General features: G+C 43.3%; 1 protein-coding gene across 1 annotated transcript in view; it reads left to right on the top strand.

The window, feature by feature from the left end:
- Positions 1-21093, top strand: part of LOC146073259 (uncharacterized) — a 385449-nt gene that overhangs the window by 150643 nt on the left and 213713 nt on the right. The window contains exon 9 of the mRNA XM_083180446.1: positions 10517-11246. Coding sequence (XP_083036572.1) covers positions 10517-11246 — 730 coding nt within the window. The remainder of the gene's footprint in view (positions 1-10516; positions 11247-21093) is intronic.

Raw genomic sequence — 21093 nt, 5'->3', positions numbered from 1 at the left:
TCAATATTTTAATGAACTGAATAAAAGAATTTTTTCTGCGAATTGGTGAGTGCCCTCCTTTCAAAAAACTCTATTTGATGGTCTTGTGCCTTGGAGTGAGCACAACTGTGATGACCCTATGAATTGTGTGCGGATTCCAAAAATACATATATATATATATATATATATATATATACAGATACAAATGACCGCACTCTCACCCAAAGTAGCAACAGTGGGGTGCCCAACCAAAAGCACCGGCCAAAAGGCTGGTACTCAAAAATAGTCCAGGAATCCACACACAAGGTGTAGAAAGGAGAGCACTCTCCAATCACAAATATAATTTTGTGAAAATCCAAATGAGTTAAATAATGAAATAAAGAGACATCACAATCCTTGGAGGTAAAGGTGATATAATAGTATGATAGCCCCGACGTTTCGGTCCAAATCAAGGACCATTATCAAGGAGCCTAAGGCATACAGAAAACATAGGTCATATACACATTAACATTACAGCAGAAATGTGCATGAATACAGCAAAGTAAAGGTAAAGTCTTACATTGTCATCAAAGTATACAGGTAGTCAGCGATGAGGTAATCTCTGCCTTGTAGGACAGGACAAGATCAGCTACCTAGTGAGTGCAGTCCGGGTCCCGCTATATATACCCATAGGAAGGGGTTAAGGAGCAGGAGATCGCGCCATAATAGCCTGCGTGTCAGGCTGCTGGAGCGCAAGGCGATTTCCGGAAATACCGGAAGTCAAGTGGTCGGTGGAACGCACTTGACCCGCACAGCTTCCGGGTAGCCGGGAGCTGTGTCATAGTTACATGAGTACGGAGCGGCGAATGAAAATACTGCGCTAATGGGGACTTGTTAAACAATGTAAACGGATGATCAAGGGTCAATCAGGACCCATTAGAGAGACAATTAGTCAAATGGGATTAGGAGGGATCGCGCATGGCAGGGTAAATAGCGAGAGCCGGAGCCAGAAGCAGGAAAGTGCTGGGGAGGCAGATAAGACGGCGAATGGTTACAGATAATACTGAAGGGTCAAAGTTAGTGCCAGAGGGCACTGTATAGTAGTCTAACGAGTAACCAGGCAAAACTGGGTGGAAATTAAATGAAAATAAATCATAAATGTCCGGGAGTGCTAAAGGTGAGAGAGATAAAATTGTGAAAGTTACTTAAAAACTGAACAAGAGGAGATGGTAGTGTGCAAAAGAGGGGTACAATGGGGCTGACATGATATTGCAAAGGTGAATAATTACACAAAAAAAATTACACAAAAAAAAGAGGGCGTGGCTACACATATGGAAAAATGCTGAAGACAATTATGCGGTGAATACAGAGCATACATATGGATGGGATAGAGCATAAATGTATGTTGGTCCAGCGGCATCGACAATGTATACATAGGTGTCACAAGAACAACAGATAATATATATAGACATATAGGTAGAGGATGGATACATCAACATGGTCTCAGAAAAATGGACAGGGGGTTGTTTTCATTAAGACCCCTGGGTGCGATTGTGTCAAGTCTATGAATCCAGCGGCTCTCAAGTTTTTTAAGTCTCAGGCCCCTGTCACCTCCACGTGGTGATGGGGGTACCCAGTCAATGAGTCGGCATCGGAGGTTGGCGTTCTGATGACCTGCTGCAAGGAAATGTCTAGGGATGGGCAAATCTGCTTTCTTAGATTCAAGTGCACCACGGATGGAATTCCTGTGGTTCGCCATCCTCTCTCTAAATTTCCTGGAGGTCATGCCAACATAGGCCAGTCCACAAGGGCAGTTCAGGAGATAAATAATATGGTCCATTTGGCAATGGAGGCGGTATTTGATTTTTATTGGTTTACCCGAGTGGGGGTGCGGGAAGGTAGGGCCCGGGGTCATGCTGCTGCAAGTTGTGCATCCAGTGCATCGGAAACATCCGGGGCGTTTAGTGTGTAGCCAAGTAATGCTGCTGTCGGGTGTGGGGTTCACCATCGGGCGCATAAGTAATTGTTTCAGGTTGGGTCCTCTCTTGTGGGCAATCATTGGAGGTCCATATTGTTGTAGTTTAAGGTTTTTATCGGTGGCGATGATGGGCCAATGCTTTCTTAAGCTCTTCTGGACGTTGGAAGATACGTGGTCGTACTGGTTTACAAACACCATTCTTGGGGGTTTTGTAGGTGTCGTCAGGGCGTTAGGCTGTGGTTGCAGTAGGTTGGATCTGGCTTTGACGAGGCAGCGTTTCAGGGTGCTGGATGAGTAACCTCGTTCAGAGAAACGATGGGTCATTTCTTGGAGTTGAACCTCCATTGTGGCTTGGTCTGAATTGTTTCGGATGACCCGCATGTATTGGGAGATGGGTAGGTGTTCTTTGAGGGCTGGAGGGTGTTGACTGGTTGTTGAGAGTAATGTGTTGCGGTCTGTTGATTTCCTGAATAGGCAGGTATGCAGAGTGCCATCCTTGATGGAGATGTTGATGTCCAGGAAGTTTATGGACTGCTGGTCACTGAGATGAGTGAATTTTATGGGACAGTTGAGATCATTTAAGGATTGAACCATCAGATTAAATGCTTCTGTTGTGTCTGACCAGATTAAGAACACATCGTCGATGTAGCGCTTGTAGAAGAGTATCTGCGGGCCATATTGTGGCATGATGTGGGTCTCCTCGAAGTCGGCCATGTACAGGCAGGCGTACGACGGGGCCAAATTTGACCCCATCGCAGTCCCAGACACCTGTATGTAGTACTTGCGTTGGTAAAGAAAGTGATTGCATTTAAGAATTGCTTCAGATAGGTCGACCAAAAAATTGGTAGGTGGTTCAAGGGTGGGTCGGGCATCCAGCTTGGATTTCAGTACCCGTAGCCCGTCTGTATGCGGGATCACTGTGTACAGTGAGCACACGTCCATAGTGGCCAATAGTATCGGGTTTGGTGGGAATTCGATGGATTTTAATTTTCCAATAAAGTCAGTGGTATCACGGACATATGTATTGCCGGAGGTCACCAGGGGTTGCAAAAAATGGTCCACATAGATGGCTAGCGGTTGTAGTAGAGAGAGTCTGGCGGAAATAATGGGTCTTCCAGGTGGGTGAGAGTGGGATTTATGGATCTTGGGTAGGGTGTATATGATGGGGCACACAGGGAAGTCTACTGTTAAGTATTCAAAGGTCTCTTTGGTGATCCACTGTTGAGTCAAGCCGTCGGTGAGCAGTCTGTCAATACGTTTTTTGAATTCAGGAATTGGGTTCTGTGGTACAGTTTGGTAGGTGTTGTTGTCAGCCAATTGGCGCTGTATTTCGGTGTGATAGTCAGACCAGTTTTGTACCACCACCGCCCCACCTTTGTCAGCTGGGCGGATGACCAGGTTAGGGTCATCTCTCAAGGCTTTGAGGGCCGTACGTTCAGTTGGGGTTAGATTGTCAAATCTAGGTTTAGGTGATGTTTGTAGAATATCGTTCTCGACCAGTCGTGTAAAAGTTTTGATGCTGGGGTTGAGTGAGATGGGATCAAACATTGAGGGTTTATGGAAACTAGAACGGGGAGCAGTGTTGGTAGCACCAGCAAACTGTTCTTGTAGTCGTAATTTTCGGCTGAACTTATAAACATCTACGGCGGTATTGAAGTTGTCGTGTGGACAAGTGGGTACAAAGGACAACCCCTTGGCTAGAAGCGAATTCATTGCCGGGGTGAGGGGTGTCCGAATATCACAGAAAGAAATATATCCCCAGAGGCTTCCGTGTAGCAAACATACCCACCATTGGCAGACGCAACCCGACGTTTTGCAGCCGATGGTGTGGCGTTTTAAATAAGTGTTCTTTCGACCTTATGCTGCTAGTGATAGAGGAGGTGGGCACCGAACTCAAAAAGGTCAAACAAGAGATTGACACATTTGGCGTTGCCCATTTACCAGCCATTAAGAGTGATAAAACTTGCAACCTAATTGACAAAATTAGGACCCAAGTAGACACCTACAAACAGGAATTAATCTCGTTCAAACGGAACAAATTAACAGTGGTTACCTCCGACTACCAGAACCACACGGTTTACAGGTGGCTGGCAGGTGACTCGGGTAGCGGCCGTACTCTGAGGCCATATAGACCTAGGCGCCAACCCAACCCTTATCGCCTCAATACTGGATCTTCCACATCAGCATCAGATAACGAGCAATCAGGGCCACAATCTGATTTTTTAGGATCAGACCCTGGCAACAGTTCCAAAGCCAGAAAACCACCAAGAGGGCGAGGACGGGGCATAGACCACACCCTCGGTGTGGCCGAACTAGGAAAAAGGGTCAGGAAACCAGTACTGACCTAGTATTCAATTTGTCCAACACACCCCTCACCCCGGCAATGAATTCGCTTCTAGCCAAGGGGTTGTCCTTTGTACCCACTTGTCCACACGACAACTTCAATACCGCCGTAGATGTTTATGAGTTCAGCCGAAAATTACGACTACAAGAACAGTTTGCTGGTGCTACCAACACTGCTCCCCGTTCTAGTTTCCATAAACCCTCAATGTTTGATCCCATCTCACTCAACCCCAGCATCAAAACTTTTACACGACTGGTCGAGAACGATATTCTACAAACATCACCTAAACCTAGATTTGACAATCTAACCCCAACTGAACGTACGGCCCTCAAAGCCTTGAGAGATGACCCTAACCTGGTCATCCGCCCAGCTGACAAAGGTGGGGCGGTGGTGGTACAAAACTGGTCTGACTATCACACCGAAATACAGCGCCAATTGGCTGACAACAACACCTACCAAACTGTACCACAGAACCCAATTCCTGAATTCAAAAAACGTATTGACAGACTGCTCACCGACGGCTTGACTCAACAGTGGATCACCAAAGAGACCTTTGAATACTTAACAGTAGACTTCCCTGTGTGCCCCATCATATACACCCTACCCAAGATCCATAAATCCCACTCTCACCCACCTGGAAGACCCATTATTTCCGCCAGACTCTCTCTACTACAACCGCTAGCCATCTATGTGGACCATTTTTTGCAACCCCTGGTGACCTCCGGCAATACATATGTCCGTGATACCACTGACTTTATTGGAAAATTAAAATCCATCGAATTCCCACCAAACCCGATACTATTGGCCACTATGGACGTGTGCTCACTGTACACAGTGATCCCGCATACAGACGGGCTACGGGTACTGAAATCCAAGCTGGATGCCCGACCCACCCTTGAACCACCTACCAATTTTTTGGTCGACCTATCTGAAGCAATTCTTAAATGCAATCACTTTCTTTACCAACGCAAGTACTACATACAGGTGTCTGGGACTGCGATGGGGTCAAATTTGGCCCCGTCGTACGCCTGCCTGTACATGGCCGACTTCGAGGAGACCCACATCATGCCACAATATGGCCCGCAGATACTCTTCTACAAGCGCTACATCGACGATGTGTTCTTAATCTGGTCAGACACAACAGAAGCATTTAATCTGATGGTTCAATCCTTAAATGATCTCAACTGTCCCATAAAATTCACTCATCTCAGTGACCAGCAGTCCATAAACTTCCTGGACATCAACATCTCCATCAAGGATGGCACTCTGCATACCTGCCTATTCAGGAAATCAACAGACCGCAACACATTACTCTCAACAACCAGTCAACACCCTCCAGCCCTCAAAGAACACCTACCCATCTCCCAATACATGCGGGTCATCCGAAACAATTCAGACCAAGCCACAATGGAGGTTCAACTCCAAGAAATGACCCATCGTTTCTCTGAACGAGGTTACTCATCCAGCACCCTGAAACGCTGCCTCGTCAAAGCCAGATCCAACCTACTGCAACCACAGCCTAACGCCCTGACGACACCTACAAAACCCCCAAGAATGGTGTTTGTAAACCAGTACGACCACGTATCTTCCAACGTCCAGAAGAGCTTAAGAAAGCATTGGCCCATCATCGCCACCGATAAAAACCTTAAACTACAACAATATGGACCTCCAATGATTGCCCACAAGAGAGGACCCAACCTGAAACAATTACTTATGCGCCCGATGGTGAACCCCACACCCGACAGCAGCATTACTTGGCTACACACTAAACGCCCCGGATGTTTCCGATGCACTGGATGCACAACTTGCAGCAGCATGACCCCGGGCCCTACCTTCCCGCACCCCCACTCGGGTAAACCAATAAAAATCAAATACCGCCTCCATTGCCAAATGGACCATATTATTTATCTCCTGAACTGCCCTTGTGGACTGGCCTATGTTGGCATGACCTCCAGGAAATTTAGAGAGAGGATGGCGAACCACAGGAATTCCATCCGTAGTGCACTTGAATCTAAGAAAGCAGATTTGCCCATCCCTAGACATTTCCTTGCAGCAGGTCATCAGAACGCCAACCTCCGATGCCGACTCATTGACTGGGTACCCCCATCACCACGTGGAGGTGACAGGGGCCTGAGACTTAAAAAACTTGAGAGCCGCTGGATTCATAGACTTGACACAATCGCACCCAGGGGTCTTAATGAAAACAACCCCCTGTCCATTTTTCTGAGACCATGTTGATGTATCCATCCTCTACCTATATGTCTATATATATTATCTGTTGTTCTTGTGACACCTATGTATACATTGTCGATGCCGCTGGACCAACATACATTTATGCTCTATCCCATCCATATGTATGCTCTGTATTCACCGCATAATTGTCTTCAGCATTTTTCCATATGTGTAGCCACGCCCTTTTTTTTGTGTAATTTTTTTTGTGTAATTATTCACCTTTGCAATATCATGTCAGCCCCATTGTACCCCTCTTTTGCACACTACCATCTCCTCTTGTTCAGTTTTTAAGTAACTTTCACAATTTTATCTCTCTCACCTTTAGCACTCCCGGACATTTATGATTTATTTTCATTTAATTTCCACCCAGTTTTGCCTGGTTACTCGTTAGACTACTATACAGTGCCCTCTGGCACTAACTTTGACCCTTCAGTATTATCTGTAACCATTCGCCGTCTTATCTGCCTCCCCAGCACTTTCCTGCTTCTGGCTCCGGCTCTCGCTATTTACCCTGCCATGCGCGATCCCTCCTAATCCCATTTGACTAATTGTCTCTCTAATGGGTCCTGATTGACCCTTGATCATCCGTTTACATTGTTTAACAAGTCCCCATTAGCGCAGTATTTTCATTCGCCGCTCCGTACTCATGTAACTATGACACAGCTCCCGGCTACCCGGAAGCTGTGCGGGTCAAGTGCGTTCCACCGACCACTTGACTTCCGGTATTTCCGGAAATCGCCTTGCGCTCCAGCAGCCTGACACGCAGGCTATTATGGCGCGATCTCCTGCTCCTTAACCCCTTCCTATGGGTATATATAGCGGGACCCGGACTGCACTCACTAGGTAGCTGATCTTGTCCTGTCCTACAAGGCAGAGATTACCTCATCGCTGACTACCTGTATACTTTGATGACAATGTAAGACTTTACCTTTACTTTGCTGTATTCATGCACATTTCTGCTGTAATGTTAATGTGTATATGACCTATGTTTTCTGTAAGCCTTAGGCTCCTTGATAATGGTCCTTGATTTGGACCGAAACGTCGGGGCTATCATACTATTATATCACCTTTACCTCCAAGGATTGTGATGTCTCTTTATTTCATTATTTAACTCATTTGGATTTTCACAAAATTATATTTGTGATTGGAGAGTGCTCTCCTTTCTACACCTTCTGTGTGGATTCCTGGACTATATATATATATATATATATATATATATATATATATATATATACACACTTAACATCGGCACTCACCTTTCCTGGTTTTGGGGTGCCCTATGGCTTGTGACCACATTGTTTAAACAGACATTGGATGGGCTCTGCACACACTAAATTAACTGATAATAAATAGTGGAGATTTGGTTCATGAATTGATCAATGCATTTAAGCCTGCAGCCCCCGTCAAGGGACCCCACTGTTCTGCAGGTCCTACCACTATCGCTGAAAATGGCTGCAATACACATAGCTATCACATCAATGTTTGATACCAGGCATGCTATCAGGTCTGAAGCTCACAGCAGACTTTGCTTTTATAGGTGAGCAGCTACCAACACACCTGTCACTAATCATCTAGGGAAATGGCTAACACAAGCTATGGAATCTTAGTTAAAAACAGGGTGCATGAGAGAATGTGACCACAATAAGACTAATTAAAAAAAATTAATCTAATAAACAATATATACACTTAACATCGGCACTCACCTTTCCTGGTTTCAGCGATAGTGGTAGGACCTGCAGAACAGTGGGGTCCCTTGACGGGGGCTGCAGGCTTAAATGCATTGATCAATTCATGAACCAAATCTCCACTATTTATTATCAGTTAATTTAGTGTGTGCAGAGCCCATCCAATGTCTGTTTAAACAATGTGGTCACAAGCCATAGGGCACCCCAAAACCAGGAAAGGTGAGTGCCGATGTTAAGTGTATATATTGTTTATTAGATTATTTTTTTTTAATTAGTCTTATTGTGGTCACATTCTCTCATGCAACCTGTTTTTAACTAAGATTCCATAGCTTGTGTTAGCCATTTCCCTAGATGATTAGTGACAGGTGTGTTGGTAGCTGCTCACCCATAAAAGCAAAGTCTGCTGTGAGCTTCAGACCTGATAGCATGCCTGGTATCAAACATTGATGTGATAGCTATGTGTATTGCAGCCATTTTCAGCGATAGTGGTAGGACCTGCAGAACAGTGGGGTCCCTTGACGGGGGCTGCAGGCTTAAATGCATTGATCAATTCATGAACCAAATCTCCACTATTTATTATCAGTTAATTTAGTGTGTGCAGAGCCCATCCAATGTCTCTCTCTCTCTCTCTCTCTCTCTATATATATATATATATATATATATATATATATATATATATATATATATATATATATATACGTTTTTTGTATGTAAAATATAATCAAGGAATGGTGACTCATTAAGATTGTTGCAATAACATACTAGTAACATATATTATGATTAAAGTGTGAGGATACGGGAACTTCTATCACCCAAACACTGCGCACATGAAACAAAAATATCAGTTGATTTTTCACCACAAACAGATATAGATAACACACAGGAACAAGAGGTAATGGTAGCACAGAAACAATATACAGGTAGTGGCCCAAATAGCCAGTCCTTGTAGAGGATATAGTTCCTCCATTGCTTCTATATTTGCCCATTACTATGTCAATTTTGGCATTTTATTAGGAATTTCTCATTAGATCACATAGTCATTTATATTCCATTCACAGCTGATGGGCAATCATTGGGATCAGGGCTGCCATCAGAATATGTGGGACCCTGGACTGACATAATAGACAGGGCCCCTTCCCTTTCTAAAGCTGTGTACACATGGGGGTGATAGGGGCTGAAATCGCTGGAAATATGGTCGCTGGTGACCATATTGCCAGTGATGGGAGTGTCCCCCGGCGATAAAATGCAGGGTGCGCTCCCGTTTTCAGCCCCACTCTAAGCGCTGGTCGCAGGAGCTTGCTCCTGCGACCAGCTGATTACCTCTGTGGCTCCCCCAGCAGAGGTTCACTTTCATCAGCGACCATCTCTGGTCGCTAATGAAAAGGAGACACTACTGAGCATTATATTGCTGAACAATATATCTCCCCCATGTGTACGGGGCTTTAGACAGTCAGCAGCACTGGCCACACTACTCAATCTATACATTGCTTCATGGGAAATGGGAACTTTGTTTATGACAAATTACACTTTATAGACAATAATCCTGGGCCCAATATCTGTCTGGGACTGGATAGAAACATCTCTGAATGAAGAACACTTAGCACCAGGTGTGTTTGATATGTAGGAAGGTTATGTTTCCACTCTACCAAGGGAATTCCAGTGTAGAATAGCAGATACTCTAAAATATTCCACGTGGTATGAACAACAGAGAGTCTTGGGAAATATTCCCTACAACATAGGACAGGGGGTAATTTCAGCCTTCTCATGTGCGGCTCCTCTCACCCCCTGCCCCTTTCTTATCTTCTCATGCATTGGCTTATGATATATTTATGGACAGCAATACTGCGATTATCTCCACAAAGGGATCTTGGAAGAGTTTTCATGTAGTAATTCCTCATTTATGACAAACGGCATCATATTTATTTGGTATATTAATGGAATGACATTACTGACTATTATATTGTGCTATTTCTTGCCCACTGTATTTGCTATGATATACCATTTGGATGTTTGCCTATTGCCTTGGATATATATCAGTCTCACATGCATTGAATAATCTATTATTACATGTCGTGCTTTATGCAATACAATTGTATTTGAAATTATTTTTTTTTTTTTTATGTTACAGGTTTAATCCACAAATTCTGCTAAGAACATTACAAGACCATTGTTAAAAGGACATTATTCTCGGATCAAACCAACTATAGATAGTGTTTTCCTATACACCTCTGGAGGATTCTCTAAAAGACATTTTCATTTTCTGCATGGGAGAAACCTTCCACAGCTAATTTGTATCTTATCTATGACAGGATGAGTCTGACAGGAGATAGACCACATCTGTGCTCTGAGTGTGACAAACGCTTTACATGTAAATCACAGCTTCTCACCCATCAGAGGATTCACACAGGAGAGAGACCACATCTGTGCTCTGAGTATAACAAACGCTTTACATGTAAATCACATCTTCTCACACATCAGAGGAGTCACACAGGAGAGAAACCATTTACATGTTCTGAGTGTAGCAAGTGTTTTATCACCAGGCAAGCACTTGTTATACATCAGATGAGTCACACAGGAGAGAGACCACATCTGTGCTCTGAGTGTGACAAACGCTTTACATGTAAATCAGAGCTTCTCATCCATCAGAGGAGTCACACAGGAGAGAGACCATATCTGTGCTCTGAGTGTGACAAACGCTTTACATGTAAATCACATCTTCTCAGCCATCAGAGGAGTCACACAGGAGAGAGACCACATCTGTGCTCTGAGTGTGACAAACGCTTTACATGTAAATCACATCTTCTCAGACATCAGAGGAGTCACACAGGGGAGAGACCATATAAATGTGCTGAATGTAGCAAGTGTTTTATCACCAGGCAAGCACTTGGTGTACATCAGAGGAGTCACACAGGAGAGAGACCATATAAATGCTCTGAATGTAGCAAGTGTTTTTCTCAGAAATCACATCTTTCTGAACATCAAAGGAGTCACACAGGAGAGAAACCGTTTCAATGCTTTGAATGCAGAAAGTGTTTTACAGTAAAGAAAAGTCTTCTTCTTCATCAGAGGATTCACACAGGATAAAAACACATTAATACTCTAAATGTAACAAGTGTTTCACTAAGAAACAAGGGACCTTATTCAAGTCCGTACATTCGGACCCCTTCGTTCGCAAAGTGTCCGATGTTGGGCTTTTGGCACAGCATAAGAAGACATTTTACAGCAGAGCCGGGCGACACAGATGTTATGCGTCTGCACATGTGTAGGGTCAGTTCTGCGCATGTGCAGATGCTGGGTGCGTGCACCCATGGCGAACAACCTTTTCGCTGGTTGCTCCCAACTAACCTTGTGGGCAGAGGGCTGAAAGACAGGGGGCACTGAACCGGTCCATTTTCATATGGGAATACCCAGCGCTTCAGTGAGGGGGCAGGCGGCTGAAATCACCAGATATCAGCTGCCCGCCCAATTCCTTCAGAATGCACACACATCTACAGTTACTCTGAGCAACCTTAGATGTGCATGTGCCTTCCACATCATTTGATGGTCGGCGACCATGGAATGATGTAGGTGTTTCATAACAGCCTGCAAATGGATGTTTATATTAAACATCCATTTGCAGCCTGTCCGTGGGAACACCGGCTGCAAGTTTCGGCGAGCAGCCCGGCATTCACAGGCGGGGTTTGGTGGACTCACAAGGCTGTGAATTTGCAACCTTGTGAGGCAATTAGAATAAACCCCAAAAACTTGTTATACATCCAATGAGTCACACAGGGGTTCAGCCATATACATGCTCTGAGTGCAGCAAGTGTTTTACTAAAGAGATCAACCTTATTAATCACATACATAGTCACTCTGAGGGCCTGACTGTTGCATGCGAATCAATAGTAAGTTGTATCACACATTATCTGTTTCAGGAAGGTAACTTTAATGTTACAGTATGAATATGGCAATAAGTTGATATAAATCCATCTTGCTAAAGACAGGAGAGCTGTGACCAGTAAGCTGGGGGCTGCTTTTCCCTTGGGACAATCTCTCTGCTGGGAAATAGAGCTGCAGTATAACAGACAATGATGATGTGGCTGCCATTACTGTGCCCTGTAATATACAGCTGTTCTGCTCACACTGGTGCTGGGGCTAAGACAGGAAAGAACTTTAGGTACTTGTTTAGTTTCATGGCGGCTGATATATCGGATGCGATATCTGCCAATGCGATCCGATGTGATTTTTTTATCTGTTCGTAACCCCACTATCGCACGCATGGAGTTGATCTTATATAGTGTGGTGAGCGCAGCAAGCCACCGAGCCCGAAGCGTGGCGAGCGTATGCGGATTACTCGTCACACTATCTAACATCAACTCCATGTGTTGTGGATAGTGGGATTATGTACAGGTAAAAAATCGGATCGCATCGGATCGGTTGATATATCGGCCGATATTGCGTCCGATATATCATCCGCCATGAATCTAAACAAGTACCGAGCTTTATATCCATTACAGAGTTCCAGCAGCTCCTCCCAGTCCCTATTATACCTCCTTATTCTGTCCCTCATACATTCCTATTGCTGTCTTATCTCCCTCTGATTCATATACTATGTATTATATTGTATAATGGTGCAACTAAGACATCAGTCCCCTGTATCCCGTATTAATCACTGATTTTACAGCTGTTTGTTTGCTGGCACTAGGTGATTAAAGCTGAATTCCTGTTGCTGTGGGTAACAGCACATATTTTGTTTTTACACCATGTTATGAATAAAATCCCATTGATAACACATTGTTTACCATGTTTATGATCAATAATTGAATTAAAATGACTTAGTGACTATAATCAAACAATATCAGTAACTACTATTTATGTTACTGACAGTTATCCCCATAATACTTGTAGTTAAATAAAAAAAAATCTTTATAAATGATATGATTCTGTTTTTGGCTACTGATCTAATATATTTTATTAGTATTAAATCCTTTTGTACATTGTTCTACATATTAGACGATGGGACCATGGGAGATACAGATGGAGCCACCATCATCTAGCCTGCCTATGGCGTTTGTCCCGCCATAAGTAGCACAGCATGGTATATGGCATATGGCATTATATACCAGCAAGACCAGTACTTTATAAAAGAGGAGACTCTTGGCTTTCAGGGCAGACTAACTTCTATTTTATGTGATACCTGCAAGGGAAGCACGACCTGCCTCTCTATGGAGGTTATTCTGGTTGGTGCGTAAATTTCCGAATTCTTTCAGAGCGGACTGCACACCACGCTGTGCGGACATCGTACGAAGAAACGCCCACCAGTCCTCCGCATTCGGACGGACTCACACTTTAATGGACAACATCCAAACCTTGCGTGTGCGGTGGACACACACATATTCTTACAGTGTCTGCACGGTCTTACCGCGTCAGAACGTACGGGAACCTGCCCGTACGCACCGATGCGGTGTATTAGCGCAAAACTCCCCACTATTATCGGAACTCACAAATTGGTCACATGACCCACTTATGCAATTAGGCAACATTGGTAATGTGTGTAAAAAATGCAGCCATGCTTTGAGCATATATTTGTGTGTTTTGTAATGGTCCATTTAAGCTGCAATGGTTAAAATTGAAGAAATGACAAGAGTGTAATTAATGAGTAATGAGTAGAGGAGTGGATTGTATTGTGTTCAGCTGACATTGGTTCAGGTGCATTCCGATTGCCTAGCGCATGACCGAGTGGTGTCCACAAAGCAATACTTGATTATGGAGACCGCATATTTTCTGCCTTTTGGTTCATTTGCAGTCGGTGTGCTGTCCGAATGCACGCCTACCAGAATTAGTGCACTCCCTCGTGTACGCCCATGTTTACGCCCAGTTTAGCCCACTTTGAAACTACGCCGCTGTGTAGTTCCGAATGACGCTCATATTACGCCCATATTTCCAGAGTGAATGTGGTGCACTTTTCTGTATGGTATTAGTGAGAACAAGTACGGAGACCTTGCGTGGCACATGCGCATAGCGTTGCCCACGCATGCGCAGATGGCTAAAAAACGGCATCCGAAAGAATTTGGAAATTTACGCATCAGAGATCTGTGTGACAGCTGCCAGGCAATAAAAAAGCCCTTATTACCAAACACCATATTTTTGCAGAGCGCTACTGTGAAACAAGGAAATAATATTGCACTAAAGATTTTAATAATTCCTCTAATAAAAATCCTATGTTTTAGACATAAGCAATAAAAACAAATGTATTGGCTGTGATATAAGGGTGCACCCACCCAGAGTACTTCTTTTTTTTCTCCTCCTCTCTTGGAATAAGTGTTACCTAATCACTGGTGGTCCAATAAAAAAGACACCACACATTTATTTTGGTGTCTAGGACCAATCTATCCATAACAGGATTATTTTCGCCAGTCTTTCATAGGCTTCTCAGAACACCTTCACACAAAAAAACGTAAACAGTGGCTTATTACCACTGGCCAGTGCAGATTTAACTCTCCCCAATCCCCCTCCCCCAATCCCCATTTTACTTGATTTAGAGCACTTGGATGCAATATACAGTATTTAAGCTTTCGACTGTGAAAAGAGCAGTCTCCCAGGGGAGCGGGAAGGTGTAGGCGAGAGGTTGGGGTGACCAGCCAGCATTAACCAACATCTCATTAAGCTATCTAAAACTTAGACAATGGGGAAGTTGTGTGAGCATCTAATGAGCTGCTGGTTGGAATGATAATCTGTCCTCTAATTATATAGTGCAGAATATGTTATAGTGTCAGCAGCGCTGGTGTAAAAGAATGCTGCTATAGAAAGTCCATAGTTTAGCTATTGATTGATGGCCCATATCAACATCCCATCTGAAATAGCAATCACATCTTAGTAACTTTCCAAGGATCGTATCGTTATTTGTCCTCCTCCTTGATAGCACATCGATACGAATACGAATTGCAGTAGTTTCGGGATAGTAAATGTCAAAAATAATTGTATTTCTAAATACAAATACACCTATTTTTTTTACAAATTTCCTTTAGTAAATTTCCCCCGATTTCTATGGTGAAGTGCTCATTTACTAACATTGGCACTGATGAATTTGGCCTGTTTGTTTTCAGCAGGAAATACAACTGGAAACACTCAGCATTTTCCAGGCGTATTTGGCGGAAGCCTGCACGTATCAGTCAGATCTACGTGATGCTTCTCTGTATAAAAATAGAAAAATAATAATTTTTAAAAATTTCATGGGGTCCACCCCATGAGCATAATCAGCCTTGGGCTCATTGAGTCCGGTCCAGTTTGCGGAAATACAGGGGGGAAATGAAATGGGACTCCTGTTTTTCAATAACCAGAATCAGGCTCTTGGTCCAGTTCTGGTTTCCAAACTATGATGGACAAAAGGAGTAGGGGCACCCCATATTTGGGAAACCAGCACCAGGCTCAAACAGCCAGTGATGTCATGCCACATCCAGGGCACACTTTTTACATAAGGGCTCTGATTCTCATCCATACGCTCCCCTGTGTGTTCGCACAGGGGAGCGATAGTTGGAGACTGCGCATGCCACTTGGTGCGATTGGGCGTGGCATATTGCTTATTAAATAGCCCATTTTCACCTAGCAGTGGGAGGGTCGCACCTATGGGAATGCCCAGCATTCATTCTCGTTCCCTTGAAAACTCTGGGTGTTCCCATGGAAATGCACCTGTGACATGGGTGTCGGGGGCAGGCAGTTGACGTCAGTGGTTTGGATTTTACACCCTAGGGTGTCACCCTGCGCTCGGTTGCACTTGCCGCTTGGTAGGTGCAGGATCTAATTCGATTGATTAGTAGATCACATACACTAAAAACAAGTTTCTTAAATAATAAATGTAGTTTATTAGTAATAAGACATCATGTTAAACTATGTTTGACAGCAGTATATAGCTTAAGACACAATGTAGATAAATACAGAGGTTCAAGTAAAATGTATTTAAAAAATTCGGTACTTATGTAGTATCTGGGCTGCCGATTTTTTGATTGTATGCCTTAAGTTAAGGCATACAATCAGATGCGATGCGATGCGATATCGCATCGCATCGCATCGCATCGCATCCGATATCGGATGCGATGACCCGATTTTTCCATAGGAATCAATGTTAAAATGATTCCTATGGAAAAATGGGTCCTTTTCATACCCCTACTATCCAAGTGGGCATGGAGTTGGATATAAACCTGTGGCGAGCGTAGCGAGCCACCGAGCCCGAAGCGTGGCGAGCGAAGCGAGCCCCGCGAGGGGACGGTATTCGTCCCCTCGCGGGGCTCGCTTCGCTCGCCACGCTTCGGGCTCGGTGGCTCGCTACGCTCGCCACAGGTTTATATCCAACTCCATGCCCACTTGGATAGTAGGGGTATGAAAAGGACCCATTTTTCCCATTGAATTCCATGTTAAAATGGACTCAGTCCATTTTAACATTGATTCCTATGGAAAAATCGGGTCATCGCATCGCATCGCATCGAATCGCATGGTCGCATGCGATGCGATGCGATCTCCCGATCCGACCCGATTTAGAAATCGGCAGCCCAGATACTACATAAGTACCAAAAATTCTTTTGTATAAGTACAGTAAAAAGTTTATATATATATATATATAAGGTGCACAACTAAACTAGTACCGGTACAACAAACCACATGGGGAAGGATGGGGTAAGGGATGACAAACTCAGACTAACACAGTCCTTCTGGTACCAGTTTGGGGTGATGAGCGATTGCTGGTGTGGAAGCTTCAAAATATGAGCTGAGTGGAATCTGCAGTAATTGCAGTATTAGTTATGTTCAGTCAAATGGTTCCTTTACCTTTGCTCTATGGTCAGGCTGTGATGAGTGTCTGCCGGCAGACTCTCGCTGGTGCTGCTCCTGTGTGTGCAGCGCTGGGCGAGTCCAGGTAGTTCACCTATCGACTAGTTTCGCCTTTTGCAGGCTTCCTCAGGATGCTGGTGAATTTCTGGGCTTCTCTCCCCTTTGCCTTTTTATTTCATTTTGCAGTAAAGGTAGCCTCCCTCTGGGCTGGTCTCGGCTCTCTGCGGCTGGTTACGTCACTTCCGCCCTCACTGTCTTAGTGACTATGCGGCTCTCTGTCATTGTACTTCCACCCTGACTATGCGTAGTATGGTCTGGCCGTCCGTGGCCGTGCTTCTGCCCTTCTATCCGCATCACTTCCGCTTTGTGTGCGGGCGGCGCTTTCTCTCAGTTCCTGGTTATGCGTTTCACGTGCGGGGCAAATTGCCTTCATGTTAATTACTTCCGCGTTCCATTGGTGCATCGGTTTTTAATTCATAGAGTTCTTACACGAAAACATATAACATGTAACACTGGGGTTGGTAAGGAACGGGGGGGGGGGGGGGGGGGGGGAGACAAATGCTTCTGGATTTTTCAATACTAGAAATGGTTGATGTATTGCTTATCCTCAACCCTTGTGATTTCTTGCGAATTTATATGTGTGTGGGTAAACATTAAGTATTTAAGTCATATATAAAAAATAATAAAAAATAAATAGATATGTGGGTGGTGGGATGAGCGACCATAAGTAACTTGTTCTATGGTTTGAAGTAGATCTGGAGGCTCTATATTATTTCGGGAGTGGAGCTGTGTCTGGAGAAGGTATACATGCACCTTATCAATATGAATGACGATGAATATAAATATAAATATAGAAAAATATAATATAAATATATATATAAATAATGATGGACATGAAAGAAAAATAATTATAAAAATTATAAGAAAAAATTATAAGAAAAAATAATAATAGATAAAAATAAAAATAAAAATAGATAAAAATAAATATAAAAATAAAAATAAAAATATTTATTCTTATCTATTATTATTTTTTCTTATAATTTTTTTCTTATACCCCCCCCCCCCTTCTACCCTCTCCCTCCCTCTTTCCCCAACGTCACCCCAGTCTTTTGTCTTTATGTTATATGTTTAGGATGGTAGAATTATAACTGTGTTATTTTAATTTATGACCGACGTAAGTCTAAAACTTGGCAGGATTACCATTATAAGAATAACTAGAAAAAGTTAGTATAATATTTTACTAATGTCTGAATGTTTAGATCTCATAATCTTACTTATTAGATTATTTTAGAAAGGGGAATTGGTAGCATATAACATGTCAGTGGTTTATCTTGACTAGACTTTGAATTGTAACATCACAATGTACAACTGCCATATGTCGTTCATACTTCATACTGTGTATTGTATATGGTTTATTGAAAACTCAAATAAACAGCATTTAAAAAAAAAAAAAAATTCTTATAATTTTTATAATTATTTTTCTTTCATGTCCATCATTATTTATATATATATATTTATATTATATTTTTCTATATTTATATTTATATTCATCGTCATTCATATTGATAAGGTGCATGTATACCTTCTCCAGACACAGCTCCACTCCCGAAATAATATAGAGCCTCCAGATCTACTTCAAACCATAGAACAAGTTACTTATGGTCGCTCATCCCACCACCCACATATCTATTTATTTTTTATTATTTTTTATATATGACTTAAATACTTAATGTTTACCCACACACATATAAATACGCAAGAAATCACAAGGGTTGAGGATAAGCAATACATCAACCATTTCTAGTATTGAAAAATCCAGAAGCATTTGTCTCCCCCCCCCCCCCCGTTCCTTACCAACCCCAGTGTTACATGTTATATGTTTTCGTGTAAGAACTCTATGAATTAAAAACCGATGCACCAATGGAACGCGGAAGTAATTAACATGGAGGCAATTTGCCCCGCACGTGAAACGCATAACCAGGAACTGAGAGAAAGCGCCGCCCGCACACAAAGCGGAAGTGATGGGGATAGGAGGGCGGAAGCACGGCCACGGACGGCCAGACCATACTACGCACAGTGAGGGCGGAAGTACAATGACAGAGAGCCGCATAGTCACTAAGACAGTGAGGGCGGAAGTGACGTAACCAGCCGCAGAGAGCCGAGACCAGCCCAGAGGGAGGCTACCTTTACTGCAAAACGAAATAAAAAGGCAAAGGGGAGAGAAGCCCAGAAATTCACCAGCATCCTGAGGAAGCCTGCAAAAGGCGAAACTAGTCGATAGGTGAACTACCTGGACTCGCCCAGCGCTGCACACACAGGAGCAGCACCAGCGAGAGTCTGCCGGCAGACACTCATCCCAGCCTGACCATAGAGCAAAGGTAAAGGAACCATTTGACTGAACATAACTAATACTGCAATTACTGCAGATTCCACTCAGCTCATATTTTGAAGCTTCCACACCAGCAATCGCTCATCACCCCAAACTGGTACCAGAAGGACTGTGTTAGTCTGAGTTTGTCATCCCTTACCCCATCCTTCCCCATGTGGTTTGTTGTACCGGTACTAGTTTAGTTGTGCACCTTATATATATATATATATAAACTTTTTACTGTACTTATACAAAAGAATTTTTTAAAAACTTTTTAAATACATTTTACTTGAACCTCTGTATTTATCTACATTGTGTCTTAAGCTATATACTGCTGTCAAACATAGTTTAACATGATGTCTTATTACTAATAAACTACATTTATTATTTAAGAAACTTGTTTTTAGTGTATGTGATCTACTAATCAATCGAATTAGATCCTGCACCTACCAAGCGGCAAGTGCAACCGAGCGCAGGGTGACACCCTAGGGTGTAAAATCCAAACCTATTACCTCCAACAGGTATCCTGTAGTATACCTCCACCACCCCGCAGCCCACCCACTTGCACTAGGTCTACAGTGCGGTCACCCCGGAAAAAACCTTTTTGTTCCACAGTTGACGTCAGTGGTTGTCAGCTGGTCGCCCACTTCATAAACAGGGATGCCACACATCTAAGACACCAGAGCGGTGCCACCAGGCCTTAAATGCGCTGCAAATGGATATTTATGCGAATCATCCATTCACATGCATGTGGGAAAAGTTGCGTGCAAGGGGAGCGGGCATTTTTGTGGGGGGCATTTAAAAACCCTCATAGCTGTGAATTTTGCAGCTTTTTGGGTCAAGCAGAATCACCCCATAGGTCCCATGGCCAATGCATGAGAACTGTGGCTGGTATGCACATGCTGGGACCCTGGGGGACTGGTGGCCACCCTTCACAGTATCTCCAGTCCTGACTGATGCCCAGAGATGTCAATAAGTGTAAAAATTAGATATTGGATTCTGTACTATATACAAGGGCTTCCTTCCCCTTAATGCTGGATCCCCGCGTGACTCATTGATTGGCTAAATGCTGCTGACCTGTCATTCAAGCGGAGCACTTTTTCTATTTAGAATGAGGAGGGATTCTCCACTCTAAATAGCCATGGAAACTTTGTGATTTCCAATGTGTGGTCTGATCTAATTAACCTTTGTGGTTTTGGGGATTCCCTCCCTGTTCTAAATAGAAAAATGCTCCGCCTGACTGACAGGTCAGTGGAGCTTAGCCAATCAAGGGAGCTCTGCTACTGTAGCACACTCTGATTGGCTGCAGTGTCTTGCAGTGAAAGGAGTCATGTGGGGACCCAGCAATCAGGGGAAGGAAGCCCATTATGTCTGTTTGGATTCAGATTTTTTGTGATTTTGTTTTTTAACCTGTGTTTTTTTTTGCGCCTGGGAAGATATATTGTCTGTATATAGGTGGAATCTGTCAGTATTGTTATATTCAAATTAAAGAAAATTGCTTGTGCCTTAAATGTGGTTCAACTACAGCCAATTTTTTGCATTGTATGTGGGACTGTTAGAGACTGAAGAGATTCTGGTACAAGTTTATTGTGTACATTAGCACAATATTTGACTCCCAACTCTAATTTGATTCCTCTGCAATTATGTCAACTTTCATAATTGGCCAATGGGCAATTTCAGTAAAGGTAAGACATCTCTTCTTCTTACAATATTGATGATGGTCAGA

The sequence above is a fragment of the Crinia signifera genome, chromosome 4 (assembly GCF_055691185.1).
Source record: "Crinia signifera chromosome 4, ASM5569118v1, whole genome shotgun sequence".
Classification (NCBI taxonomy): domain Eukaryota; kingdom Metazoa; phylum Chordata; class Amphibia; order Anura; family Myobatrachidae; genus Crinia; species Crinia signifera.
Note: the sequence above shows the minus strand (reverse complement) of the source record. Positions and strands in the feature narration are given on the sequence as shown.